Source organism: Anomaloglossus baeobatrachus, chromosome 1, assembly GCF_048569485.1.
Source record: "Anomaloglossus baeobatrachus isolate aAnoBae1 chromosome 1, aAnoBae1.hap1, whole genome shotgun sequence".
In the NCBI taxonomy this organism is placed as follows: domain Eukaryota; kingdom Metazoa; phylum Chordata; class Amphibia; order Anura; family Aromobatidae; genus Anomaloglossus; species Anomaloglossus baeobatrachus.
Window position 1 is genome coordinate 749,329,294 of NC_134353.1, and position 25,117 is coordinate 749,354,410.

Sequence of the window (25,117 nt, forward strand, 5' to 3'; positions counted from 1 at the left end):
TTTGGAGGGGAAATCTATAATTTCAATATTGTCATATAGGTACACCACAAAACAAAGGACATGAAAGTCAGATCATATAGGAAATGAAAATTTATATTGTTACTTTGTATCATCAGTGAATGTTAACATTACATGTTATATTTACAAGGTTATTTATTTAGGATATTAATTCAATGTGGCACACTTGTTTATAACACATGTAAACTAAGAAATCATCACTAGTTTACACCAGACATTAAAGCAGCAGTAAGTGAAAAATCACTTTACATTGCAAACAAGGGTACAAAGCTTACATAAACTACCTAGAGATGTTCACTGATTAAATAATGCATGGATATGAAGGTTAAAGGCAATGGAAAGTTCAAAGGATTTGTCTTAGGACTTCTTGTACTCAATTCTTTCTACTTTGACATCATCTCCAATCAGTTGGTAGACATAAGTGACGACGGTTGAAGCTTGGATATCCATGAGAACAAAGGAAGGAATGATGTTGCTGAAAAGAAAGAAAACATTTCATGATAAGCAGGGGCACACTTAGAAATCATGGGCCCCATGATTACATCTTACTGGTATGAGATATTGGCCATTTAAATGAAGATAATAAAATATTGGTTTTTACCCTACAATGACATGAAGGTGAACCTCAATAAAGGATGGCTGTCAATCGGAAGCATTCCTCAATTAGTGTTAGGGCTCAAAGAAAAGGGACATATTATAGCTGTAATCAACAGTGCATCAGAGGAAAGTTACTAGCATGAACAATACGCATGCATACATCCTTAAAATTCCTATGAAAATGCAGTGAAACTGTCCAACTCGAGGACAATCAATGTTTGGACATCTGCAAGACCTTTAAGGGAACCAGTCACCAGATTTGGTGACTAAGCTGCGGCCACCACCAGTGGGTTCTTGTATACAGCATGTTAGAATGGTGTATACAAGAGCCCAGGCCACTGTGTAGAACGTAAAAAACACACTTTATAATACTTACCTAAACAGTCGCTGCGGTGCAGATGTGTGTCTCCGTTCTCCGGTACTGGCGCCTCCTTTTTCCGCCATCTTTGTCCTCCTTCTGAAGCCGGGGTGCATGACGCGCCCTACATCATGCACACTCGCTGGCATTGAGGTCCTGCGCAGGCGCACTTTGATCTACCCTGAGCAGGGCAGATCAAAGTATTGTAGTGCGCATGAGCAGGACCTCAATGACAGTGTGTGTGCATGATGTAGGATGCGTCATGCACCCCGGCTTCAGAAGGAGAACAAAAATGGCCGAAAGAGGAGGCCTGGCACCCGGAGTACGGAGACACCCATGTGCACCATACCGACCGTTTAGGTAAGTATTATAAAGTGATTTTTACGTTCTACACAGCAGCCTGGGCTCTTATATACAGCACGTTCGAATAATGTATATAAGAGCCCATTGGTGGTAGCCGTAGCTTATAGTCACCAAATCTGGTGACAGGTTCCCTTTAAGCATCTAGAAATATTTCCAAATTTTATGGTAACCAAACCAGCCATGTCCAGAAATGCTATTTACTAGTAAAGAGCGAGCACTACCGTACTCGGCACGAGCAGTCGGAAGCTCGGATGGGTGTAATTCAAGAACCCGAGTATAATGACACTTAAATGGGGGGACTCGAGTATTTTTATGGAAGACTTCCCAGAAAACTGCTCCAGTCCCCCATTGACTTCCATTATACTCAGGTGTTCGAGTGGTGTCCATCCGAGTATCAACTGCTCTTAACGAGCACCCAAGCATGAAAGCGCTCTTCATCATTATTATTTACCTAGATCACAGTTTAAAGAGGATTTAAATGCTTTTTACATGCAGATAGTCAGCTTAAAGGGAACCTGTCATCAGACATTTAACTTGAAACCTAAAAGATTCCCCCTCTGCAGCTCCCGGGCTGCATTCTAGCAATGTTCCTGTTGTTTATGTGCCCCCTTTCTGACCAAAATAAAGACTTTGTAAAGTGGTACCTTTTTGTATTCAGATCTTGATAATGGTACACGGGGACGGGCTCCCTGGTGGCCGTTAGCCGTTAGCCTCCTGTCACTTTAGGCCGTCCCCCATCGCTCCATTCCATACTTCAGGACGCTTCCCACTGTGCCCGAGGTCCCGTGCACGAGAGGACTGCTGGTCACGTGTGTCGCAGGCACGAGACTATGGGCGGCGCTGTGATTGCATCGCAAGTGCCCGCCCATCATCTCGTGCCCGCCCTTTCCCCTCTGCCTCCAGCGTTCTGCGCAGAACGTTCCAACTTCGGGTCATCTGGCCAGCGCTTGCGCAGAACGCTGGAGGCAGAGGGGAGAGCGTGGCCACGAGATGGGCGGGCACTTGCGATGCAATCACAGCACCGCCCATAACCTCGTGCCTGCACGTGACCAGCAGTCCTCGCGTGCACGGGACCTCGGGCGCAGTGGGAAGCATCCTGAAGTATGGAATGGAGCGATGGGGGACGGCCTAAAACGACCGGAGGCAGACTAACCGCCACCAGAGAGCCCGCCCCCGTGTACCATTATCAAGATCTGAATACAAAAAGTTACCCCTTTACAAAGTATTTTGGTCAGAAAGGGGGCACATAAACAGGAACATTGCTAGAATGCAGCCCAGGAGCTGCAGAGGGGGAATCTTAAGTTTCAAGCTAAATTTCTGATGACAGGTTCCCTTTAATGGAGTAGTTGCTACAGGGAGAAAATAAAAAAAAAAAAAAAAGCTTAGATTCTAGAATGCTGTATATTGTATAAGGACTTTCTGGTGGTGGCCGCAGCTTATGGGAGGGAACAAAAAAACCTGGTGATTGGTTCCCTTAAACTTCCTGTGACATTTTGTTTGAGAGGAGTCTCAAAGGGACGTCACAGGAGGCTGGGTCTGCACTCACTCCCTGCAGCATCTCCCCTCCAAGAACAGGATGTCACCAGGGGATGGCGCTGCAGTTACTTCCAACAATTTCTTGTATCGCTACCATTGAAATGCAAACATATTTAATACTTATTTACCAGTAAACAAATTACTTACTTTTCTAATGCATTGTAGGCGCCTGTAGCAGACCCGGGATTAATATAAAACTTGTTTTCATGCTCAAATGCTTCGAATTTCTGTGTATGTCCTGAAATCATAATATCTACATCCAGTTGCCTCTGCAACAATGCCAGGCTGGCCATATCGCCCCAGGGGATCACTTGGTGACCATGGATCAACCCAATCTTAAACTGGCCAACAGTCACAACCTTTTGTTCTGGATAGTTTAAATTCTATAAAGGGGGAAAAAAAAACAAAAACAAAAAAAAAAAACAGCATTAAAGAGTGAGCAAAACAAACCAGCTCATAAAGGCTAAAATAGTCAATATAAGACTGATGGGGGTGCGAGCATTAATCATTTAGTTGCTGTTGCAGCTCAGCTTCCTGAAGTCAATAGGGTTGAATTACAACACCAAATACTATATACAGACATCGGACATTGTTCTAGATGGAAAGGTTTCCAATCCTGTACAATTCTGTTAACCATTATCAAATGAAGCGCATGCTGATATGGTATGCTATAAGTTAGGGGCGGAAATTCAATTTGATTTGCATTGCGCCGGTATGGCAATCAATTTAATCCTCCATGGCAGCCGGTCTTCATTCTGTGCCTGCAAATCAACAAAAGGTCCGTGGAGCCTCTATTAGGATTCTCGACACAGAAAATAGCCAGATATCCCTCCGGGCAGGACCTAGCCTGGAATGCTGGGCGCCTTGAGAGGTCAGGATGCTGCAGTATGACACACTATGATGTATGGAGTGCCATGGGCGCCCAGGAAGCTGTGCGCAGCAATGAAGACCGGCTGCCGTGGATGACCGGACATCTGACTAAGGCATCACAAATCGATTTGCTCATCTCCAACAGCAGGATCAGATGCAACAAACTGGGTTTCTAGTCTGTAGCAATGGAGACTGCAAATTTTGATTTTTTTTTTCTTAAAAAAAAAGGTATACAAGACCATTAAAGGGCAACTGTTTTATATTCTATTTTATAAATCAATAGTACACGTGAAAATAAGAACCCTTGTACTGTATCATGAGACAAATCTGCTTCTTTGTCTGCCAGGACTGATCATTCATTCTCAATTCCTGCGTTCAGTGAAGACAGATTGTTACATTACAGAGATAGGAGAAGGCAGTTACTATGGATAAGATTCTCTGTAGAAAAGAGGGTCGAGACGGGAGTGTCCCCCCTCTTTGTCAACTCCTTCCCTTCTATATAGGCTATCGCCCACAGTTACTAACATGTCTTATCGCATTAACCCCTTCAGCCCCGGGGCACTTTCCGTTTTTGCGTTTTTGTTTTTTGCTCCCCTTCTTCCGAGAGCCGTAACTTTTTTATTTTTTTGTCAGTCTTGCCATATGAGGGCTTGTTTTTTGCGGGACAAGTTGTACTTTTAAATGAAACCATAAGTTGTACCATATGGTGTACTGGAAAAACAGCAAAAAAATTCCAAGTGTGGAAAAATTGCAAAAAAAGTGTGATGGCACAATAATTTTTGGGATGTTTTATTCACGGTGTTCACTATATGGTAAAACTGATGTGTGGGTATGATGCCTGAGGTCGGTGCGAGTTTGTAGACACCAAAAATGTATAGATTTACTTGTATCTAAGGGGTTAAAAAAAATTCACAAGTTTGTCCAATAAAAGTGGCGCACGTTTTGCGCCATTTTCCGAAACACGTAGCGTTCTTATTTTTTGGGATCTATGGCTCAGTGACGGCTTATTTTTTGCGTCTCGAGCTGATGTTTCTAATGGTAGCATTTTTGCGCAGATGCTACGTTTTGATCGCCTGTTATTGCATTTTGCGTAAAACTTGCGGCGACCAAAAAAAACGTAATTTTGGCGTTTGGTAAACGGCGTAGTGGCAAAAAAATTCCAATCAGATTAATTGATTTTATATTTTGATAGATCGGGCATTTCTGAACGCGGTGATACCAAATGTGTATATTTATTTATTTTTTAACCCTTTAATTTTCAATGGGGGGAAAGGGGGGTGATTTGAACTTTTAGGTTTGTTTTTTTTTAATTTTTTAAAACTTTATTTTTTACTTTTTTTATTTTATTTTACTAGTCCCCCTAGGGGGCTATAGCGATCAATCCGATTGCTGATCGCTATCTGCTGATCACAACTATACCGCTGTAAACAGCAGAAATAGTCACTTTCTTTTTTCCTCTGCTCCGTGCCGAGGAAGAATGAAAGTGAAACTTCATAGCAGCAGGCGTCATCACATGACCCTGTGCTACGATGGCAACCACCGAACGTCACGTGATCACTCACGTGACGTCCGGAGGGGGCGGCGGTAAGTAGAAAACATGGCCACGCGCATATAGATCTCGCTGCCAGACTTTGGCAGCAAGATCTAAGGGGTTAATGTTCCGGGTGGAATGCGATTCCACTCGGAACATGTAGGCACACATGTCAGCTGTTGAAAACAGCTGATATGTGTGCCGATCCACGCCGCCTGCCCGCGGCAGGGGGCGGGGCTTACCGGGACACGATCCATGACAGAAAGATCCGTCCATGGTCGTGAAGGTGTTAAAGGGGTTGTCCACTACTAGGACAACCCAGATTCCATGTTTCTTCCCCCAGGTAAAATAAAGCCTATACTCCCCTCCCGCATAGGCGCCATTCCAGCAGTGTCCGAGCTCGCATTCCCAGGGCTCATGTGGGGTTGTGACATCACGCGAGCCCCGCATCCAATCAGCGCCGACTTCTGTCTCCTCGCCAAATTAGTTAATACACAGGAAGTGCAGCAGTGCTCATTTTCTGATAATTATCTCTTGGGTCCAAAGGTGAGGAGACAGAAGTCGGCACTGATTGGATGCGGGGCTCACGTGATGTCACAACCCCACATGAGCCCTGGGAATGAGAGCTCGGAAACTGCTGGAATGGCGCCTGTATGAAAGGCAAGTTTAGGCTTTATTATTTTACTTGGGAGAGACTTGGCATCAGAAGGGGTTGGCCGAGTAGTGGAAAACCCCTGCAATATAAAACAAAATCTGTATTCACTGAAGACAGATTTTACCTTGGAATTGAAAATTTTGAAAACAAATGATCAGTCATAGTGGAGGAGAAAAAAAAAAAAGCTAATTTATCATAAACTTTGTAATACATCTTAATTTCATGTGTACTATTGGTCTATGATATTAAAATGACAGGTACTCTAACAAAAAAAAAAAATTGTTTGCAAATTTAGGCTTGGGCGCTGCAGTTTTGCTGTTGATTGCAGTAGAATTCATTACAGAAATTCAATTGCGACACTCGCCAACTAAAAGGTGAATACATCTTATATTACGCACATAAGAGGCAGCACATGGCCTATGGCCGTTTCACGTCAAGCATGACGCTTCCTCAGGGCCTGATGGGAGGACTTATGGGTTGCTCTAACATCTACCCATAAGGCCTTGAGGAAGAGTCATATGCATGATGGGATACATGGCCGTTTCACATCATACATGACGCTTCCTCAGGGCATAATCCTTATGAGTAGGTGCTAGAGCAGCCCATAAGTCCACCCATCAGGCCCTGAGGAAGAGCCATACCTGACATGTGCTGCCCGTTTCTATCACCTGTCCTGCTTATGTGCTTCAAATAAAAAGAATTACACACATTTTACCAAATTAATTTATTTTAGGAAGTTATCGTTAAGACTATTCTATTCTTATTGAGCATAACTGAAGATAATTAGTTGTTTGGGTCCAATAAAAGATGGAAATGACCCTAGCTAGGCTAAACAAACGCTAAGAAAGCAATAGGTTGCTTTTAGATGCTGTTTTTGGCCTCGTTGCCGGTTTTCCAAGTAGGATACTGGAAAAACGACATCGGCAAGAGTTTTCTTTTCTCCAGAGTTTTTTTTCTGCAATATACAAAAAGGTACAAGGTCTTCCAGTGCCCCCTGCATGTGTAAGGCATAAATGAGAGGTCACCATTAATAGTAGAAAAGATGGAATAAGCAGAAGCGCACTGCGTGGAATTACAAACTATAATTCCGAAAAATGAGACAAGAAAAAAAATAAAAAAAAATAAATAAATAAATAAATAAATAAATAAATAGAGAACCTCATCAAAGTCTCCTCTGACGATGTGAACGTCCCCAGCCAGCGTCTTGAGGTAGTCATAGCTCTCCTTGGTGCAGAGGTTCCCGGTGCACAGAATATGTTGTATCTTACCAGGGACGAGCAATTTCTTGAATTTTGCTGGTAAGCTGTTACAGCGATGAGGGATGTGCAGATCTCCTAACACCAAGACCAACTACAGAGAGTAAACAGGTTAGATACTAATCACAAAGATAATTTACTGCACAAAACTGAGGTTTGTAGAATAAACTAGATGACATGCACGTGTTAGAGGATTATGTGACATACCTGTGGGGGTACAGATGCCTTGTGTGTATGGTCACCATGTGCACAGCATTCAGTAAGGTTGTGTTCTATGCGTCATGCCCACATGCAGGGGCGAACAAGCGCACGAGTATGCAGGTAACATCTCAGCATTACTACAAACGTAGATGCTAATATTTGGCTTTGGGGGAGGTGGGGGGGGATTGACCATTGGCCATATTAGGCAACGACACTGTGTAATCTCAGTCTTCTAAATGAAAGGAGCAGACTCTTTACATTGATTGCCATTTGGTTAACGCATAAGGTGTAATAACATGTCTGGAGACGTTTTCTGCTGATCAAATAGATGGATCTTACCATATGATTTGTTATCTATAAATTACTATTACCATAGGTTAAAGGTGTTATTGGGGTGATTGTCTGCCTTCACTTTATTTGCTTGCAGACTTAACCCTCACAGTGAACGCAAACAGGACTCTCCAATGCCAGGAGGTGATCATGTGACCAAAAGTATGCGATTAGCAGACATCCAGGACACATTCCAACTAGACCTGTCCGACCTCGAGCAAGTCACTTGTACTTAGTGAGGTCGAGCATGTCTAGTTGGTATGTGACTGCAAGTATGCAAATCGCACATGTGAATACACACGCTCAGCTGCTCCCAGCAGTAGGAAATCCTGATAGCAAGCTGTGAGGTTTCACCACCCCACAGTAACATAGAATGACTGCAGGAGTTTTCCCCAATTCCCTTTAATGGTATAATCTGCAGGAAAACAACATTTAAATTCTGTTTAACCAGCTTACTGGCGCAATGATTATAGGGAGAATATGACGATTTATGCTTCCGGCAGTTTATTAGTTATTATAATGCTTTGTCTATATAGCGCCATCATATTCTGCAGCGCAATTACATACATTATCACTGTACCCATTGTGGCTCACAATCTGTGAATTCACGCGAGCATTGCGTCCAATCAGCATGAGCTTTTATCTCTCGGCCTTTGGACCAAACGAGTTAATCAACAGAAAGTGAATGCAGCGGCTGTGCTCAATTCCTGTTGATCGCTGGTTTGGTCTGAGGGCCAGGAGGCAGAAGCTGGCGCTGATTGGATACGACGCTCATGTGACAACACAACCCCACGTTAGCCCAGTCACAGCGAGCCCTAACACTGCTGGATGGGCGCCGTATGGGAGGTGAGTATAGTCTGTTATTGTACTTGGGGGAAACATGTGGAATCAGAAGTAGTTGTCCTAGAGGTGGACAACCCCTTTAAGCCACATTCACTGTATAGTGAGGAGTAACTGTAACAGCCACTGCACTGTCCCCCAATGACTAAAAGCAGCTACATGGAAAATAAAACTTCATTTTCTTCTTTCTGTAACCACTGTAATCCAGTAAACTGACTAAACAAGATTTTGAATGCTTATTGCCTATATATTAGGCTGCTTTCACACTACTTTTTTTAACATGCATCATGAACGTTTTTTTGCTGTAAAAGCGGATCCTGTCTTTACAAAGAAAAAGGCATGCAAACGCAAGTGTTATTTTGCAGGATCCTGTCACTTGAAGTTTATGGGCGGGCATTGGAGTCATGTGATCGGAAGTGAGGGGAACTGAACGTGATAGACTGGGAGCCGGCATCTGACAGCTGTGGAGGCTCGTAACCAAGGTAAACATCGGGTAACTTGCTTGGCTACCCGATATTTATCTTGGTTACGAGCATCTGCAGCTGCTAGGAGCCGGGCTCCCTGCACACGGAATAAAAGGTAAACATCGGGTATCCAAGCAAGTTAGCGATAGTTACCTTGGTTACGAGCCTCCGCAGCTCTCAGAAGGGGGAGAGAGAGACTGATCACGTGAAGCTGGTTTCTGGGCATGCAGGATAGTGTCTATCAGCATGCCAGCGTTCACTTGCGTTTGCGTGCAGTATAGTCAGGATCCAGCAATTTTCAGTATTTGGACGCAGCTCAAAAACGCTACAAGTAGCGTTTTTGAAAAGAAGGGAATTTTGTTTACTTACCGTAAATTCCTTTTCTTCTAGCTCCAATTGGGAGACCCAGACAATTGGCTGGGTCTCCCAATTAGGAGCGAAAAAGAAAAGTTGAACTGCAAGTCGCTGGATCCTCACTATAACGCAGGTGAACGCATGTTGACGCGAGTTTATTGCAAATGCATTGAAATGAAAACGCATTTGCACTGGATCAGTTTTTACGTTAAAATAAAACATTCAGGACGCATGTTAAAAAAACCGTAGTGGGAAAGCAGCCTAGTATATCTGCAAGTGGAAGGATAATTTTAATTAGGGAAAAAAAATTGGCTACTTTCCTGCGCTGAGCTTTTGATGTTGCAGAATTTCTGCACTCATTATACAAATTAGGTTACTTGCAGTTTTTCATTGGGTTTTGTGTGTGGTTTTTGTTTTGTTTTTTTACATGCATGCTTGAGGCGGCAATATTTTTGTCTGTTTGCTGTCGTACTTTAAATAAAGCTGGTTTGGTTTTGAAGCTTCCTGGTATTTGACAAAACTTTGAGATTCTTAGGTGCAAATTACACGTGGGTTTTTTTTTGTTTTTTTTTTATGCATTTCTGCTACAGAAACGCACTAAAAACCTCCGAGCATTTTTGAAAAAAAACGCACCGCAGAGTAAAAAGCTCAGTGGGCAGGAAATTTCTGTAAATGCCGTCCACCATGCTGGAACCGCAAGACTCTGCATGTTTGATGCAGCGGAAATACTCATCGTGGGCACGAAGCCCAACAAGGGGATGATCACAATGACCGTAGTGTGGAAAAAACAAAAAAAAAAAAAAAACAAACAGTGTAATGGTGCGTACCCACGATCGGTGCTTGCTGCATTTTAGACGCAGCATGCTTCACCTGCATCCATAACGCTGCATTGTACAGTACAAGCATATGGACGGGATTTATAGATATCCCATGCTCACTGTGCTTGTTTGTTTGTTTTCCGCAGCATACACTGACCTGTGGTGCAGCTTTCCAGGCTGCGACATGTCAATTGTTTGCTGCGGATTCACATGCGTCCTCCGTAGGGAGAACACAAGCGAGAGGAGGAGACTCACAGGTCAGGTCAGGGCAGGTCAGGACTCGCTGTGTGCAGGACACTGAGCCCTGATCGTGGGCACATAGCCTTAAGCATAATTTATGGCAATTGGCAATTGAAAGGGGTTCTTCAAAAATCTGATATTGCTTTCAGAGACACAAGAGCTTTTAACGCCAAGATATGTCTTCATGTGGCATATTTTTACTCTGCAGACACTTCTGCGACGGATGTCCCAATTAAAAGATTATAAATATTTATAATATATATATATATATATATATATATATATATATATATATATATATATATATATATATATATATATATATATATATATATAATTACACACACACACACACACACACACACACACACACACACTTGAAGCAATGCCCTCCATAACAAATTTTAAGTTGTTGAAACGTCTGGTGTGAAACATATCAAAATGTGCCAGAGGGAGAGGGAGTGATTTTTTTTTTCCCCCTCAAAAGAACGCAATGACAGAAATTGGGAGGGGGTGGGGGGTGTTTGAAGTGTATGTACAAACTTTTCAGTTCTAAAGGTTTCTTTTGTTGAATTTTTTGGGAGTAGAAACTGAGCAGAGTCTCTAGGTTCACACTTCCGTTGTTTTGCTTGCTTCCGTCAGGACCGTTGTTGCGACGCAATGACGGCTCCGTCGTTTTTGAGATGTAACTGACGCAACGGATGTGTAATTTCGCAGGATTCAGTTCCCAGGAATCCTGTGAAAAAAAATGATCCGCCGTGTCAGTTACATCCGTTGTGCATCCGTTCTTTGACGGATCCGTTGTGATCCGTTTGTGTTTGGGACAGCCCACTGGGTATGCCAAACATACTGGGCATGCTCAGTAGAGCATGACGGAATCCAGCACCATAGACATGACGGATTACGACGGAATCTAGCACCATAGACATTCATTATAGCTTGTGAAGGATTGTGATGGACACCTGCGGAGTCAGTTTTTTGGTCGCTCAAAAAAAACGTTATATTCAGCGTTGCTCCCACCTGACGGTCAGTCACTAAACAACTGATCCGTTCGCAGCGGATGCAACGCAAGGCCATCAGTCACAATCCGTCGCTAATAGAAGTCTATGGGGGGGGGAAAAAAAAAAAAAAAAAGGATTCCTGCAAAATATTTTGCAGGATACCGTAATTACTCCAGGCAACAGTTTATGACTGATGCAAAACAACTGAAGTGTGAACCTAGCCTTAAATGAGAGGTTTTGCATTCCTGAGGGAAAAGTTGGAAGGGTTTCCTCTCAATTTCTGCTCCAGAAACACAATGTGCACATCCCCTAAGGCTATATTCACACGCAGCATTTTTACAACTTTTTCTCCCCCTTTTTAAGCATCCCCCCCATGGTTTTATTTTCACAGCCTATTGACTTCGTTGTCACGTTTGCTGGGATTCCATATTAAGGCCTAAAACACGCTTCCGCAAAAAAAAAAAACGTCCGTATGATACAATCCGTTTTTCGGGTCAGTGTTCCGTTTTTTTGGGGCGTTTCTCCGCTACGTATGGCATCCGTGTGATGGCGTATGCAAGCCGTGTGTACGTGTAAAATGCCCGTGTATTTGTACGTGGAATGTCCGTTTGTGTGTTGCACAATGTCGTTGATACATGTCGGCTGACAGCAGACAAAGTTGCGCGATGAGAATGAGCTCGGGTGAACTTCACCCGACTTCATTGTCATGCCGCGGCTCTGTCTGTGTGCCGCGTACTGATTAGCGGTCACCTGTGAAGGATTCACCAGTGACCGCTAATCCCCTGAGTGACTGAAGTGAGCAGCCCTCTCTCATACTTACCGCTCCCCGATCACCAGCGCGGCGAGGAACAGCTGTGCAGAGAATACGCGGCAACAATTACTTTGAATATGCCGGCCGCTCATTAATCAATCTCGTATTCCCTGCTTTCCCCACCCACAGGCGCCTGTGATTGGTTGCAGTCAGACAAGCCCCCCACGCTGAGTGACAGCTGTCTCACTGCACCCAATCACAGCAGCCGGTGGGCGTGTCTATACTGTGCAGGAAAATAAATAATTTAAAAAAACGGCGTGCGATCCCCCCCCAATTTTAATACCAGCCAGATCAAGCCATACGGCTGAAGGCTGGTATTCTCAGGATGGGGAGCCCCACGTTATGGGGAGCCCCCCAGCCTAACAATATCAGTCAGCAGCCGCCCAGAATTGCCGCATACATTATATGCGACAGTTCTGGGACTGTATCCGGCTCTTCCCGATTTGCCCTGGTGCGTTGGCAAATCGGGGTAATAAGGAGTTATTGGCAGCCCATAGCTGCCAATAAGTCCTAGATTAATCATGTCAGGCGTCTCCCCGAGATACCTTCCATGATTAATCTGTAAATTACAGTAAATAAATACACGCACACACGAACAATCCTTTATTAGAAGAAAAAAAAAACCCACTAACAAATTGCCTTGTTCACCAATTTAATAAGCCCGAAAAAGCCCTCCGGCGTACTCCAGGATGGTCCAGCGTTGCTTCCAGCTGTGCTGCATGAAGGTGACCGGAGCTGCAGAAGACACAGCCGCTCCTGTCAGCTCTACGCAGCTAATGAAGGGAATAGGGCGATCAGCTGTATTCAGCGTTGGCCGCGAGTAACCTCAGTGACAGCTCAGCTAATCGCGCGGCTGTCTTCATTAGCTGCGTGGAGTTGACAGGAGCGGATGTGTCTTCTGCTGCTCCGGTCACCTTCATGCAGCAGAGCTAGAAGAGACGCTGGACCATCCTGGAGTACGCCGGACATGGAGGGCTTTTTCAGGCTTATTAAATTGGTGAACAAGGCAATTTGTTAGTGTTTTTTTTTCTAATAAAGGATTGTTCGGGTGTGTGTGTTTATTTACAGATTAATCATGGAAGGTATCTCGGGGAGACGCCTGACATGATTAATCTAGCACTTATTGGCAGCTATGGGCTGCCAAAAACTCCTTATTACCCCGATTTGCCAACGCACCAGGGCAAATCGGGAAGAGCCGGGTACAGTCCCAGAATTGTCGCATATAATGTATGCGGCAATTCTGGGCGGCTGCTGACTGATATTGTTAGGCTGGGGGGCTCCCCATAACGTGGGGCTCCCCATCCTGAGAATACCAGCCTTCAGCCGTATGGCTTTATCTGGCTGGTATTAAAATTGGGGGGGGGACCGCACGCCGTTTTTTTTAATTATTTATTTTCCTGCACAGTATAGACACGCCCACCGGCTGCTGTGATTGGGTGCAGTGAGACAGCTGTCACTCAGCGTGGGGGGCGTGTCTGACTGCAACCAATCACAGGCGCCTGTGGGTGGGGAAAGCAGGGAATACGAGATTGAATATGCCGGCCGCTCATTAATCAAAGTAATTGTTGCCGCGTATTCTCTGCACAGTTGTTCCTCGCCGCGCTGGTGATCGGGGAGCAGTATGAGCCGGGGGAAGAAAAAAAAAAAAAAAAAAAAAAAGAGCGCCAATGTAAGTGACTGAGAACAGCAGAAAAAAAAAAAAGTATACTGAATTTAATTTAAAAAAAAAAAAAAAAAAATAAGATCGCTAGTGTAAAAACGCACACGCACGAAACGTGCTGAACACTGACATACTCCGTGTGCGGTTTGTGCAGGCACAGACCCATAGACTAAAGCAGGTCCGTGCCTGCGTGCTGCCGGCCAAAAACGGACATGTCATCTTTGTAGAAAAGCGCACACACGTACTTACCACACGTTCCGTGTGATTTTACGTGTGTGTGCCATCTACCATTGAATAACATGGGTCTCAGTGTGTACGTGTCTCCGGTACGTGCAAATACGAATCGCACACGTACAAATTAAACTGATGTGTGTTGCGGGTCTAAAGCGGAGTCAAGTCACTTCCCTTTCTTATACATTGCATTTTTGAAAATCCTCCTGGTACAACAACAAAGAACTTCAGTGTATAAACAGTAAGGCTAGTTTCACACTTGCGTTGGGTTGAATCCGCTGGGTCCGTTGCTGCGTCGTTTTGACGCATCTGTTATTTTTGTGTGGTCAACGGATCCGTTATTTCACAGGAATCAGTTAGCTGATTCCTGTGAAATAACAGACCCGTTGCATCAGTTTGGCGTCAGTTAGGCGTCCGTCTAACGCAGGGGTGGGCAATTAATTTTCCCATGGGGCCGCATGAGAAATTGGGATTGGTTTAGAGGGCCGGACTAATATAATTACCTCAGTTCTACCCAATATACTACATCACTACACCCCCTCCATATACTACACCTGTAATATACTACATCACTACACCCCCCATATACTACACCTGTATTATACTACACTCCCTCCATATACCTGTAATATACTACACCCCCATATACACCTGTATTATACTACACCACTATATAATACACCTCCGATATACTACATCATTACACCCCTATATACTACACCTGTAATATACTACATCACTACACCCCATATACTACACCTGTAATATAGTACACCTCCATATAGTACACCTATAATATACTACACCTCCATATAGCACACCTGTAATATACTACACCTCCATATAGTACACCTGTAATATACTACATCACTACACCCCATATACTACACCTGTAATATAGTACACCCCCATATAGTACACCTGTAATATACTACACCTCCAATATACTACAACTCCATATAGTACACCTGTAATATACTACATCACTACACCCCATATACTACACCTGTAATATAGTACACCCCCATATAGTACACGTGTATAATACTACACCTCCATATAGCACACCTGTAATACACTACACCTCCATAGAGCACACCTGTAATATACACCTCCATATAGCACACCTGTAATATACTACGCCTCCATATGGTACACCTGTAATATACTACATCACTATACCCCCATATACTACACCACTATATACACCTCCATATAGCACACCTGTAATATACTACACCCCCATATGTCACACACCCTGCTCCCCATACAGCCTGCACCCCCATATCACACACACTACACCCCATACAGCCTGCACCCCCATATCACACACCCTGTCCACATATCTCACCCTGCCTGTACCCCAACTTACCCCTCTCAAACACTCTGCACCCCTTCACATCCTTCTGTCAGTCTGCAGCCCTCATATGCCACTCACCCTGCAGCTCCATCTTCCCTCATATGCCACTCACCCTGCAACTCCATCTTCCCTCATATGCCACTCACCCTGCAACTCCATCTTCCCTCATATGCCACTCACCCTGCAACTCCCATCTTCCCACATATGCCACTCACCCTGCAACTCCATCTTCCCACATATGCCACTCACCCTGCAACGCCATCTTCCCACATATGCCACTCACCCTGCAACTCCATCTTCCCACATATGCCACTCACCCTGCAGCTCCATCTTCCCACATATGCCACTCACCCTACAACTCCATGTTCCCTCATATGCCACTCACCCTGCAACTCCATCTTCCCTCATATGCCACTCACCCTGCAACTCCATCTTCCCTCATATGCCACTCACCCTGCAACTCCATCTTCCCTCATATGCCACTCACCCTGCAACTCCATCTTCCCTCATATGCCACTCACCCAGCAACTCCCATCTTCCCACATATGCCACTCACCCTGCAACTCCATCTTCCCACATATGCCACTCACCCTGCAACGCCATCTTCCCACATATGCCACTCACCCTGCAACTCCATCTTCCCACATATGCCACTCACCCTGCAGCTCCATCTTCCCACATATGCCACTCACCCTACAACTCCATGTTCCCTCATATGCCACTCACCCTGCAACTCCATCTTCCCTCATATGCCACTCACCCTGCAACTCCATCTTCCCTCATATGCCACTCACCCTGCAACTCCATCTTCCCTCATATGCCACTCACCCTGCAACTCCATCTTCCCTCATATGCACTCACCCTGCAACTCCATCTTCCCTCATATGCCACTCACCCTGCAACTCCATCTTCCCTCATATGCACTCACCCTGCAGCCCCCCTCCCCCTCATGTCCCCTCTTTTCTCATTACCAGTCATCATGTGTCCACATCTCCTTCAGCATTCAGCATGTCTTGCTTTCTGCCCGGCATCCTGTGTCTCCTCCCACACAGTCACATGGGCGTGACATCATCGCAGGTCCTGCAGCATGAATTATTCCGTCTGCTGTGCTGCTCCTTCTCCTGCAGGGCGGGCGGGAACTTTTGAAATGACACACGCAGCGCAGTACTGACAACGTCAGAGCGCGCGCGTGTGTCACTGACAATTAGTGCCGGCAGGGAACAAAGGAAAGACTCCTGCGTTCCGCTGCCTGCACTGACTGTGCGGCGGACCTGCACAGGACCTCTCCCTGCTCGGCACGCTGCAGCCCGGCTCCACTGCACCGGCTGAAGACGGGCGGGCAGGTCACAGAGAGCAGGCGGGCCGGATGTGGCCCGCGGGCCGCCCCTTGCCCAGGTCTGGTCTAACGGAATGCGTCGGCTCCGTTTTTGGGGTTTCTTTCCATTTTTTTCATTCTGGGCATGCTCCGTATAAATTAGCGGAATCCAGCGGCGGATTCCATTGTAAAGCACTTTGCAACGGAATCCGCCACCATAGGGATCCATTATAACTATTGACGGATGTAACGGAATCCGCCGCTCGGCGTCATTTTAACGCAAGCAATTAACGTTACATGCTGCGTTCCTTTTGCTCGGCGGAAGCAACGCAGCGTCGGCCAGTGGAAGCAACGCAGGTACTTTTGGCACAGTCAGTCATCCATGCAAGTCTATGGCAAACAGCGGAATCCGTTAACGGATTCCGCTGTTTTCCAAAACGGCGGATTGCAACTGAAGGAAAACAACGCAAGTGTGAAAGTAGCCTAAATGTGGACACTGATAGGAAATGTGCTCAAGTTTATTTGATGTTTTTCATGTGGATTTCAGGACATAACGTAAAGACTGCGAACAGTAAAAAAAACGTGTTGGGTAGACATTTGTATCCCATCATCACTGCAGTCTGAATGCTCTGAGAATTATCGCTCTTAACCAAGTCCATGTGGAAATCAAGGCATAACTAGAAAGCAATATCAGATTATAGCACAGCCCCGTCAACGTACTGCATATTGTATTTGTCCATGTTCACACCAATGAGTGCACACACCAATGAGTGCACACACCAATGAGTGCACACACCAATGAGTGCACACACCAAGCTCAGGACACAGCAATCAACTCATACGTAACAAGACACTAGAAAGGAGCTCACATTGTGACATTTTACTGAAACTGATTCATTAAAAAAAAAAAAAAAAAAAAAAAAAAAAAAAAAAAAAGATTTATAAGTGACCTGTTACCGAAAAATATTAATAAGAATAAATAAAAAAACCCCCAAAACCTAGAATATGAGGCTCCATTGACATTTTACTGTTCCAATATGGTTTGTGAATTCCTTGTGGTGACTGGCATGGTGAACAGTTGTCTAAGCTTTATTAATATTACATTACAGGATTGTCTTGTCCCACAGATCCCATTGCCCATCCACAGAAAGCACACAGCCCCTTCTGTGAAAGTCTATAGGACTGTCAGACAGCCGAGCACTGTATGCACACAGTCATTCCCACAGAGTTCACATGTCCTGTGATCATCCTGCAGAGATCCGTTGGCAAAATTATGTCTGCCAGATCTATTTTTGTAACATGGGAGTCTATGCAGAACGGATCCGTTACCAGATTTCTATTTATCCTCAATTTGAAACTGATTCTGCAAGAAAAAAAAAACGGATCCGGCAGACATCAGTTATTTAAAGGGAACCTGTCAGGTAAAAAAAAAAGCATTCTGACCAAAAGCAGAAGCCTGTGTGAGCTATTAACCCCTTCCTACCCATCCCTGTGTTATATTGTGTAATATGAAAGTACTAAAATACATTTTATTACTTTCATATGTCCTATGTAAATAGCATAGGTCTCTAGCCCCATGGAGGTCTCATCGCCCTGTGGGCGTGATAGCATGGATTTACATCAGCGACGTCACCGTCGCTACTTCAGAATCTCGCGTGTGTGCGCACTTACCATTCTCGTCACCTCATCCTGGTCTTTGCGTGTCGGCTTCTGATGTGCATTGCGCATGCCCAAAAGATGCCTGTGGTTCTGGTCATGCGTAGTGCGCGTCAGAAGTCAAGTCAGGATGACGCGGCGACGAGAATGTTAAGTGCACGCAGAAGTGAGATTCTGAAGCTGCAGAAGTGACGTCGCTCATGTAAATCCATGGTATCACGCCCACAGGGGTGTGATACCATGAAAAGCATGTAGACAGAGACAGGGCGATGAGACAGTCATGGGCCTAGAGACCTGTGCTATTTACATAGAAAGTAATAAACCGTTATTTTATTACTTTCATATTACACACACTATAACAAACACAGGGATGGGTAGGAAGGGGTTAATAGCTCACAGAGGCTCCTGCTTGTAGGTCAGGACGCTTTTTTGACCTGACAGGTTCCCTTTAACAATGGACATCTCCTTTAACATCAGATCTCTGCAGGATTCGTTCTAACGGATGATTACAGGAAAATCTGAAATCTTGAGAGATTGAATCAAGTATGTTAGAAATCTATATAACTTAAAGGGAATCTGTCAACCTTTTGCACATTTTTAGTTATTAATATGGGAATACAGGTGGCATAGAGCTGTATACCTCCTGGATGAGGGGTCGTTTACAATTCTCTTTTGGATCATGTATCTTCCGGGCTATGGGGTGTGCACTGCCTGGAAGATAAGCTGCCTCCGGTCTTCATTATACAGGATTCCTTTTCCCTGATGTCTGTGTGACGTCAGCTGAGAGGCCGGAAATCTCGCGCCTGCACACCTGCCGTCCCAACCTGCACAGTTCCGCCCTTCTAGTTTTTCTGTGCGCAGGCGCTGGGGAGTCACTGCTGCTTCACAATGCAGGGGAGACGGCAGGCAGAATGCGCAGGTTTTCTGGCCGCGCACCTGAAGTCACAGGGATACAGGGGAGGAAAAATTCTGTACAATGAAAACTGGAGACAGTCTTATCTTCCAGGTAGTAAACACCCCATAGCCCAGAATATACAGTATATGAGAGGATTTTTGCCAAACAACCCAACATCCAGGAGTCATACATGTATAGCTAATTTCACTTTTATGCTCGTATTAACAAAAGAAAAAAAAATAAATAAAAATGCAAAAAAAGGTGATAGATTCTCTTTAAAGGGAACCTGTCATGAGGATTTTGCACCTCAACCTAATAGCATGTATGTACAGGAGCTTTCATGGTGACAATCTATTCCGTGATTGGAGAAATCCATTTTGCAGTTTGAGGATTAGAGGGATTAAATCATATGCAAATAAGCTGCAAGTGCTCAGGTTGAGACACTGCACTTGCAGCTCTCCTGCTTCTCCCACTATTCCCTACCCACTGGCTGCCTCCTGTGTGTCAGGTTAGACAAGGCAAATCATTAATGGGAGGTAGGGAGGGCAAGAGCTTCAAGTGCAATATCCCACCCAAAGCTCTTTCAGCTCATTTGAATAGGATTTCAATGATGAATTTCTCAGAAACTGCAAACATTTTTTTTTATTTTATTTTATTTTTTTACAATTAAAAGGGAACCTGACACCAGTTTTTTCACTATTGACCCAAAAGTATTACCTTCTGCAGCTCGTGGGCTGCATTCTATGAAGGTGCACCTTGTTCCCTGACTCCCCTTGCAGACCCCAGAAATAACTGTATAAAATCTGACCGCCATGTATTCAAATACATGTTCTTGTCAGATGGGTGTGCTCTTTTTTCAACTCCTGTCCCCCCTCCTGCCGTAGTTTGCCATCCTCTCCTCCTGTACCAGTCTGTTTTGTACTGTTAATGATTGTTGTACTAGTTTTTATGTATATCCATTTTCACTTCTAAAACGCCATGGAATTAATAGCGCTATAATAATTAATAATAATAATAATAATAATGATGATGATTGACACATCTGATGCCTCTGGCATCTTCCACGTGGTGGGGCTCAATATCGCGCGTCATTTCCGGCTAACGCAGGCGCATTTCGCTCTGCCTGTCCACAGAGTTCAGCCCGGCCTGTCCGCAGCTGTCATGAACCGAACCGCAATCGCCGTGGAATCAGTCGGCGCTCGCGGTTCAGTCCTGCAAACCCTGAGTTTAGTCCAGGCTGCACTCCGGAGCTCAGGTGAGACCTGCACTGAACTCTGGAGCTAACCGCAGCCAGGACTGGTATACTGGAGGTTCCTCCAGTTTTCATTTAAGTGTTTAAAGAAGAAATTGCACCTCCTTGTAGGGATATCAAGAGCGATAGGGGTGCTCTTCAGGTTCCAAAGCCGTACAATGTAATTAAACAAGGCACGCCCGAACTTGAAAGTGATGCATGTTTATTTAATGTGCATGCAGCGGTGGATACCGCGCTTCACGCCATCCTATGCCTCCAGTCTACTCCACCAATGTGCAACTGAGGAAGGTCCATAGTGGACCGAAAACGTTTTTTCCATGCACATTAAATAAACTTGCATCACTTTCAAATTCGGGAGTGCCTTGTTTAATTACATTTAAGTGTTCAACCATGGAAGTGTGAATAAGACATTATAAGGCGATCCTTTGGAATAAATGGTTTGTGCATTGATTTTAATGAATACACTGTGGTTCCAACAAAGAGGGGGACACTTGTTACCAGCTCTCCGTTTTGGCTTAGGCTAAGTTCACACTTCCGTTGTTTTGCATCAGTCACAATCCGTAGCCTTGAGGAATTACGGTATCCTGCAAAATATTTTGCAGGAATCCTGTTTTTCCCCATAGGCTTCTATTAGTGACGGATTGTGACTGATGATGCTGCGTTGCATCCACTGCGTCGCGGTCAGTCGTTTTTTAACTGACCGCCGAGCGGGAGCAACGCAGCCTGTAACGTTTTTTGAGCAGCGCGATCCGTAGGATTTCGCTACGCATGCGCTCTCTGGCTCCCCGCCCCCGTAACCAGGATAAACATCGGGTAACCAAGCAATGCGCTTTGGTTAGTTACCCGATATTTACAGTGGATACGGGTGCAGGGAGCCCGCGCTAAGCGGTGTATGCTGGTAACCAAGATAAATATCGGGTAACCAAGCAAAAAGTGCTTTGCTTTTAGTTACCCAATATTTACCCTGGATACAGTGTGCAAGGAGGCCGACACTTCACCACTCGGCTCCGCCCCCTCCCGCACTCCGCATGTGTACACACTCACACGTCCCCAGCCCTGCAGTCCCTGCGGCACTGACGTCCTCAGCTCCACGGCCCCGCCCCCTCGCGCTCCGCCCCCCTCCCGCACTCTGCATGTACACACGCATATAGACACACACACACACACACACACACACACACACACACACCTGTCCCCAGCCATGCAGACCGCGGCACTGACAACCTCAGCTCCGCCCCCCGAACTCCGGCCCCCAAACTCCGCCCCCCGCACACAACGGAGTCCGACAAAGAAATTCTTTTCTTTGTCTTCCGTTGTCATCCATTGTACAACGCATCAGTCACATGCGTCAAGCAACGCATGTGACTGATGCAAAATAACGGAAGTGTGAACTTAGCCTTACAGAGTGGGAGGAGGAGTCCTTTTTAAAGGTTCCCTTTTAGCTACCTCAATGTTATAAAAGATATGAACAGAAGCTTGAAAACTAAATGAATAAAAGTTGGAAGAAATAAAGCAAAACAGTGCAATAAAAAAAAAAAAAAAAAACCACACATGAGTGCGGATGAGCCTCGTGACCACTGAAGTGTACCTTGTGACTGGAAGTTAATTCTACAAGTGATGTAGATTCACAATAAGATGCCATGAATAAGGGAAGGTGCTGGTACAATAGTGTGATATGAGTAATGTTAAACCATCAAACTGCAGAGAAAGAGAAATATACAACACCCCAATCATTGGCACCGCACCCGTGTTAGTACGTGATTAGAGGAAACTTACTCTGTGCCCAGGCTTATGGAGGAGTTGATTGCAGACAAGGGAGTATGAAAGGGTGAAACATGAGCGATGTTAAATAAAAGAAAGCAAAAAGGGTGACAAATTAGGAAAATGAATACAAAAATAATAATCAACCTGGGATGTTAAGAAAGAGATTTAAAAAAATAAATGGAAAGAAGCAATGGTGAACATGATTGTGATAGACGGTCAGAAACATAATAAAATAATATACTCAGCGGGCTCTAACTTAAAGAAACAGCATCCTGGTGATGGCACTGTGCTCTTCACAGCATAGCTCATTTTATTTATTTTCATCTTTAATATGTCTTCGTTCCCATGTAGGGTTAACATTGTGCTTTTTTTCTGCTGCAATTTAAGGCCGGTATCACACTTGGAGACTTGCTGGAGAATTGAGTTGGCTCTCCAGACAGGAGCACGCTGCTTCATATGTTTTATGCAGCCAAGAAGCAAGTGTGACACTGGCATTAAGGACAGATTAAAGGGATTGTCCAGGACTTTTTTTTTCACCATGTTCCTAAAAACTACCATGCAGGTGGTTGCTACTAGAGACAAGTACCTGCCTGTAGTACCCGGCGCCGACTCAGGGTCACGGACCGCTCCTGCCAGCGATAGAGCTGCTCCACGTCAACAAAGCGGCTTTTTTCTTTCACTCTGCTCTGTAGATTGTAAATAGCGGCCAGCATCATGCAGATTGACGGGCGGCTTCCCGCAATTGGGCAACGGGAACCAGGTGTCAATCATCATGTCATTGGTTGAGCAGAACATCAAACAAGCTGCAGCTTTGTTGCCATGACAACAGCAAAAGATGCGAAATCAGCATCAGAAGCCATCTGTGACCAGAAGTGTTATGTCAATAGCACTACAGCCAATCAATGAGCTCAGCGCCTTGTGCTGTCAACTCCGGCACAGCCATGATTGTCTGCAGCGCTGTCAACGTGACATCATCAATGCAGGCAATGACAGACGTCAGGGTGGGGCTGACACTAAGGCCTCTTTCACACGTCCGTGAAAGTCACGCACGTTTTTCACGGACGTGTCAAAGGTGCGTATTTCCCTCCATGTGCCGTGTTTATGGCACGCGTGTGTTCTCCGTGTGTTATCCGTGATAACACACAGAACGGGAACTTTCTGCTCACCTGTCCCTGGCGTTGCTGTCCATGGTGCTGATCTTCGGTCTCCGGTCCTGCCCACTCTCCGATGCTGCTGCTTCCGGCCGCAGTGGAGTGAATATGCGATGAGCATAATGAACGGGGGTCAGAAGCAAGTGACAGCAGCAGCAGAGACAGCAGGGCTGGAGAAGGGGAGTATAGAAATTCTTTTTAATTCACAGGCACATGTGGTTTCTCTGGTGCGCATCACATGGATGATATCCGTGTGGTCTGTGTGCAGCCCGTGTGACACCCGTGATGCCGGAGAAAAACGGACATGTCTACGTGTGGAGCACACGGGTACACGTATGCTCCACACGGCCATGGCAAAATACGGACATGAACGCAGACCCATTGATTTTAATGGGTCTACATGTCTCAGTGTCTCCGGCATGTGAGGAAATGGACCAAACACGTACCGGAGACACGGACGTGTGAAGGAGGCCTAAGGCTGTTCTGGTCTGTGATAACTATTTATTCTGTTGAAAGTAGATTACAATAGATGATCACATAACGATCGGTGACAGCTGGATGTGAGATCACACTGGTCACATGACCTGCAGTCCCAGCCTAAAAGCCTACAATGACCACTAAACATTGCAAAAGAAATGTGATATTACAGGACAAATCGTGAGGCTGAAATCGCACAGCCCGATCCATTATCTGTAAGATGTAGATCTGTACAATGAGCTGGATCCCCTCCGTGTGCCCGAGGTCATATGACAGCACCAACACCCATCTGCAGTCACTGAGCGCCACAGGCCCCAGGACACCCTGCGCCCATAGCACCACCCCTATGGCACCGCTCCGCCTTGTAACCTCCAGGCGAGAAGCCGCCATGGAAAGAAGCTGGTGCACAAAGCAAGAAATCCAGTTCTGTCTCGCCGGTAAGAAGGCGCTTACCATCCTGCGAACCGGGGCCGACAGCCAGAATGGAAGTAGCAAGAAGGCGCCTCAGCCAATAGCAAAGCAACAACCACTGCCAATCACAAGATGGCGTCACCAGCCAATCAAGGAAGAAGCATGTGACTAGTTGTCTACGGAGCACGGGAAGTGCCAAATCTGTAAAAGAAAATGCAGACGTCAACTGGCTTACGTCATGTGACATATTCCCGCCTTTTTATATGAACGTGGCTATTAGTTCTGCGCAGGAGTCAGTAACACTTTGTAGTGAGCGTTTACCTCAGTAATTGCCTCTAAACATGAGGTGTGTCATTCCAGGAGGACACTTGAAAGGTATTAAGGTTTAATTCCAGTAACGCCTTGCTGCCATCTTCACCCTGTCCAGGGTCAGCACAACAACATTAGCTCAATAGAGCAATGATAGTCCACATGTGTGTCTCAGGTTTGGGCAGATGTTGGCTTCTTTTATGTACCATTGCTTGGAGCAGATATGAGAGAACGGCGCTTTATTCTAGGGCTAGGCTGCAGCCTGCGATCGGAGGGGCCGATGTTAGGAAATGACACAGCCCTGATGTTTCTAATACCCTATAACCGGGTTAGCCGGCGTTTATATGGCCGCTGCCCGGAAGAAATAAATGTCTGACAGTAAGATGCTGGAGA

The 25,117-nt window shown here is 45.3% G+C and overlaps 2 protein-coding genes across 2 annotated transcripts in view; one reads left to right on the top strand and one right to left on the bottom strand.

Annotated features, from left to right (window-relative positions):
• On the bottom strand, positions 1-24,556 carry VPS29 (VPS29 retromer complex component). Its single transcript, XM_075341838.1, has 4 exons — positions 24,458-24,556; positions 7,087-7,278; positions 3,020-3,255; positions 1-493 (listed from the first exon to the last, which is right to left on the bottom strand). The coding sequence occupies exons 1-4, from the start codon at positions 24,458-24,460 to the stop codon at positions 376-378; spliced, it is 549 nt and encodes a 182-aa protein (XP_075197953.1). The 5' UTR covers positions 24,461-24,556; the 3' UTR covers positions 1-375.
• Positions 24,557-24,685: 129 nt separating this feature from the next.
• RAD9B (RAD9 checkpoint clamp component B) overlaps positions 24,686-25,117 on the top strand; it is a 138,711-nt gene continuing 138,279 nt past the window's right edge. The window contains exon 1 of the mRNA XM_075341839.1: positions 24,686-24,790. Coding sequence (XP_075197954.1) covers positions 24,757-24,790 — 34 coding nt within the window. The 5' untranslated portion in view covers positions 24,686-24,756. The remainder of the gene's footprint in view (positions 24,791-25,117) is intronic.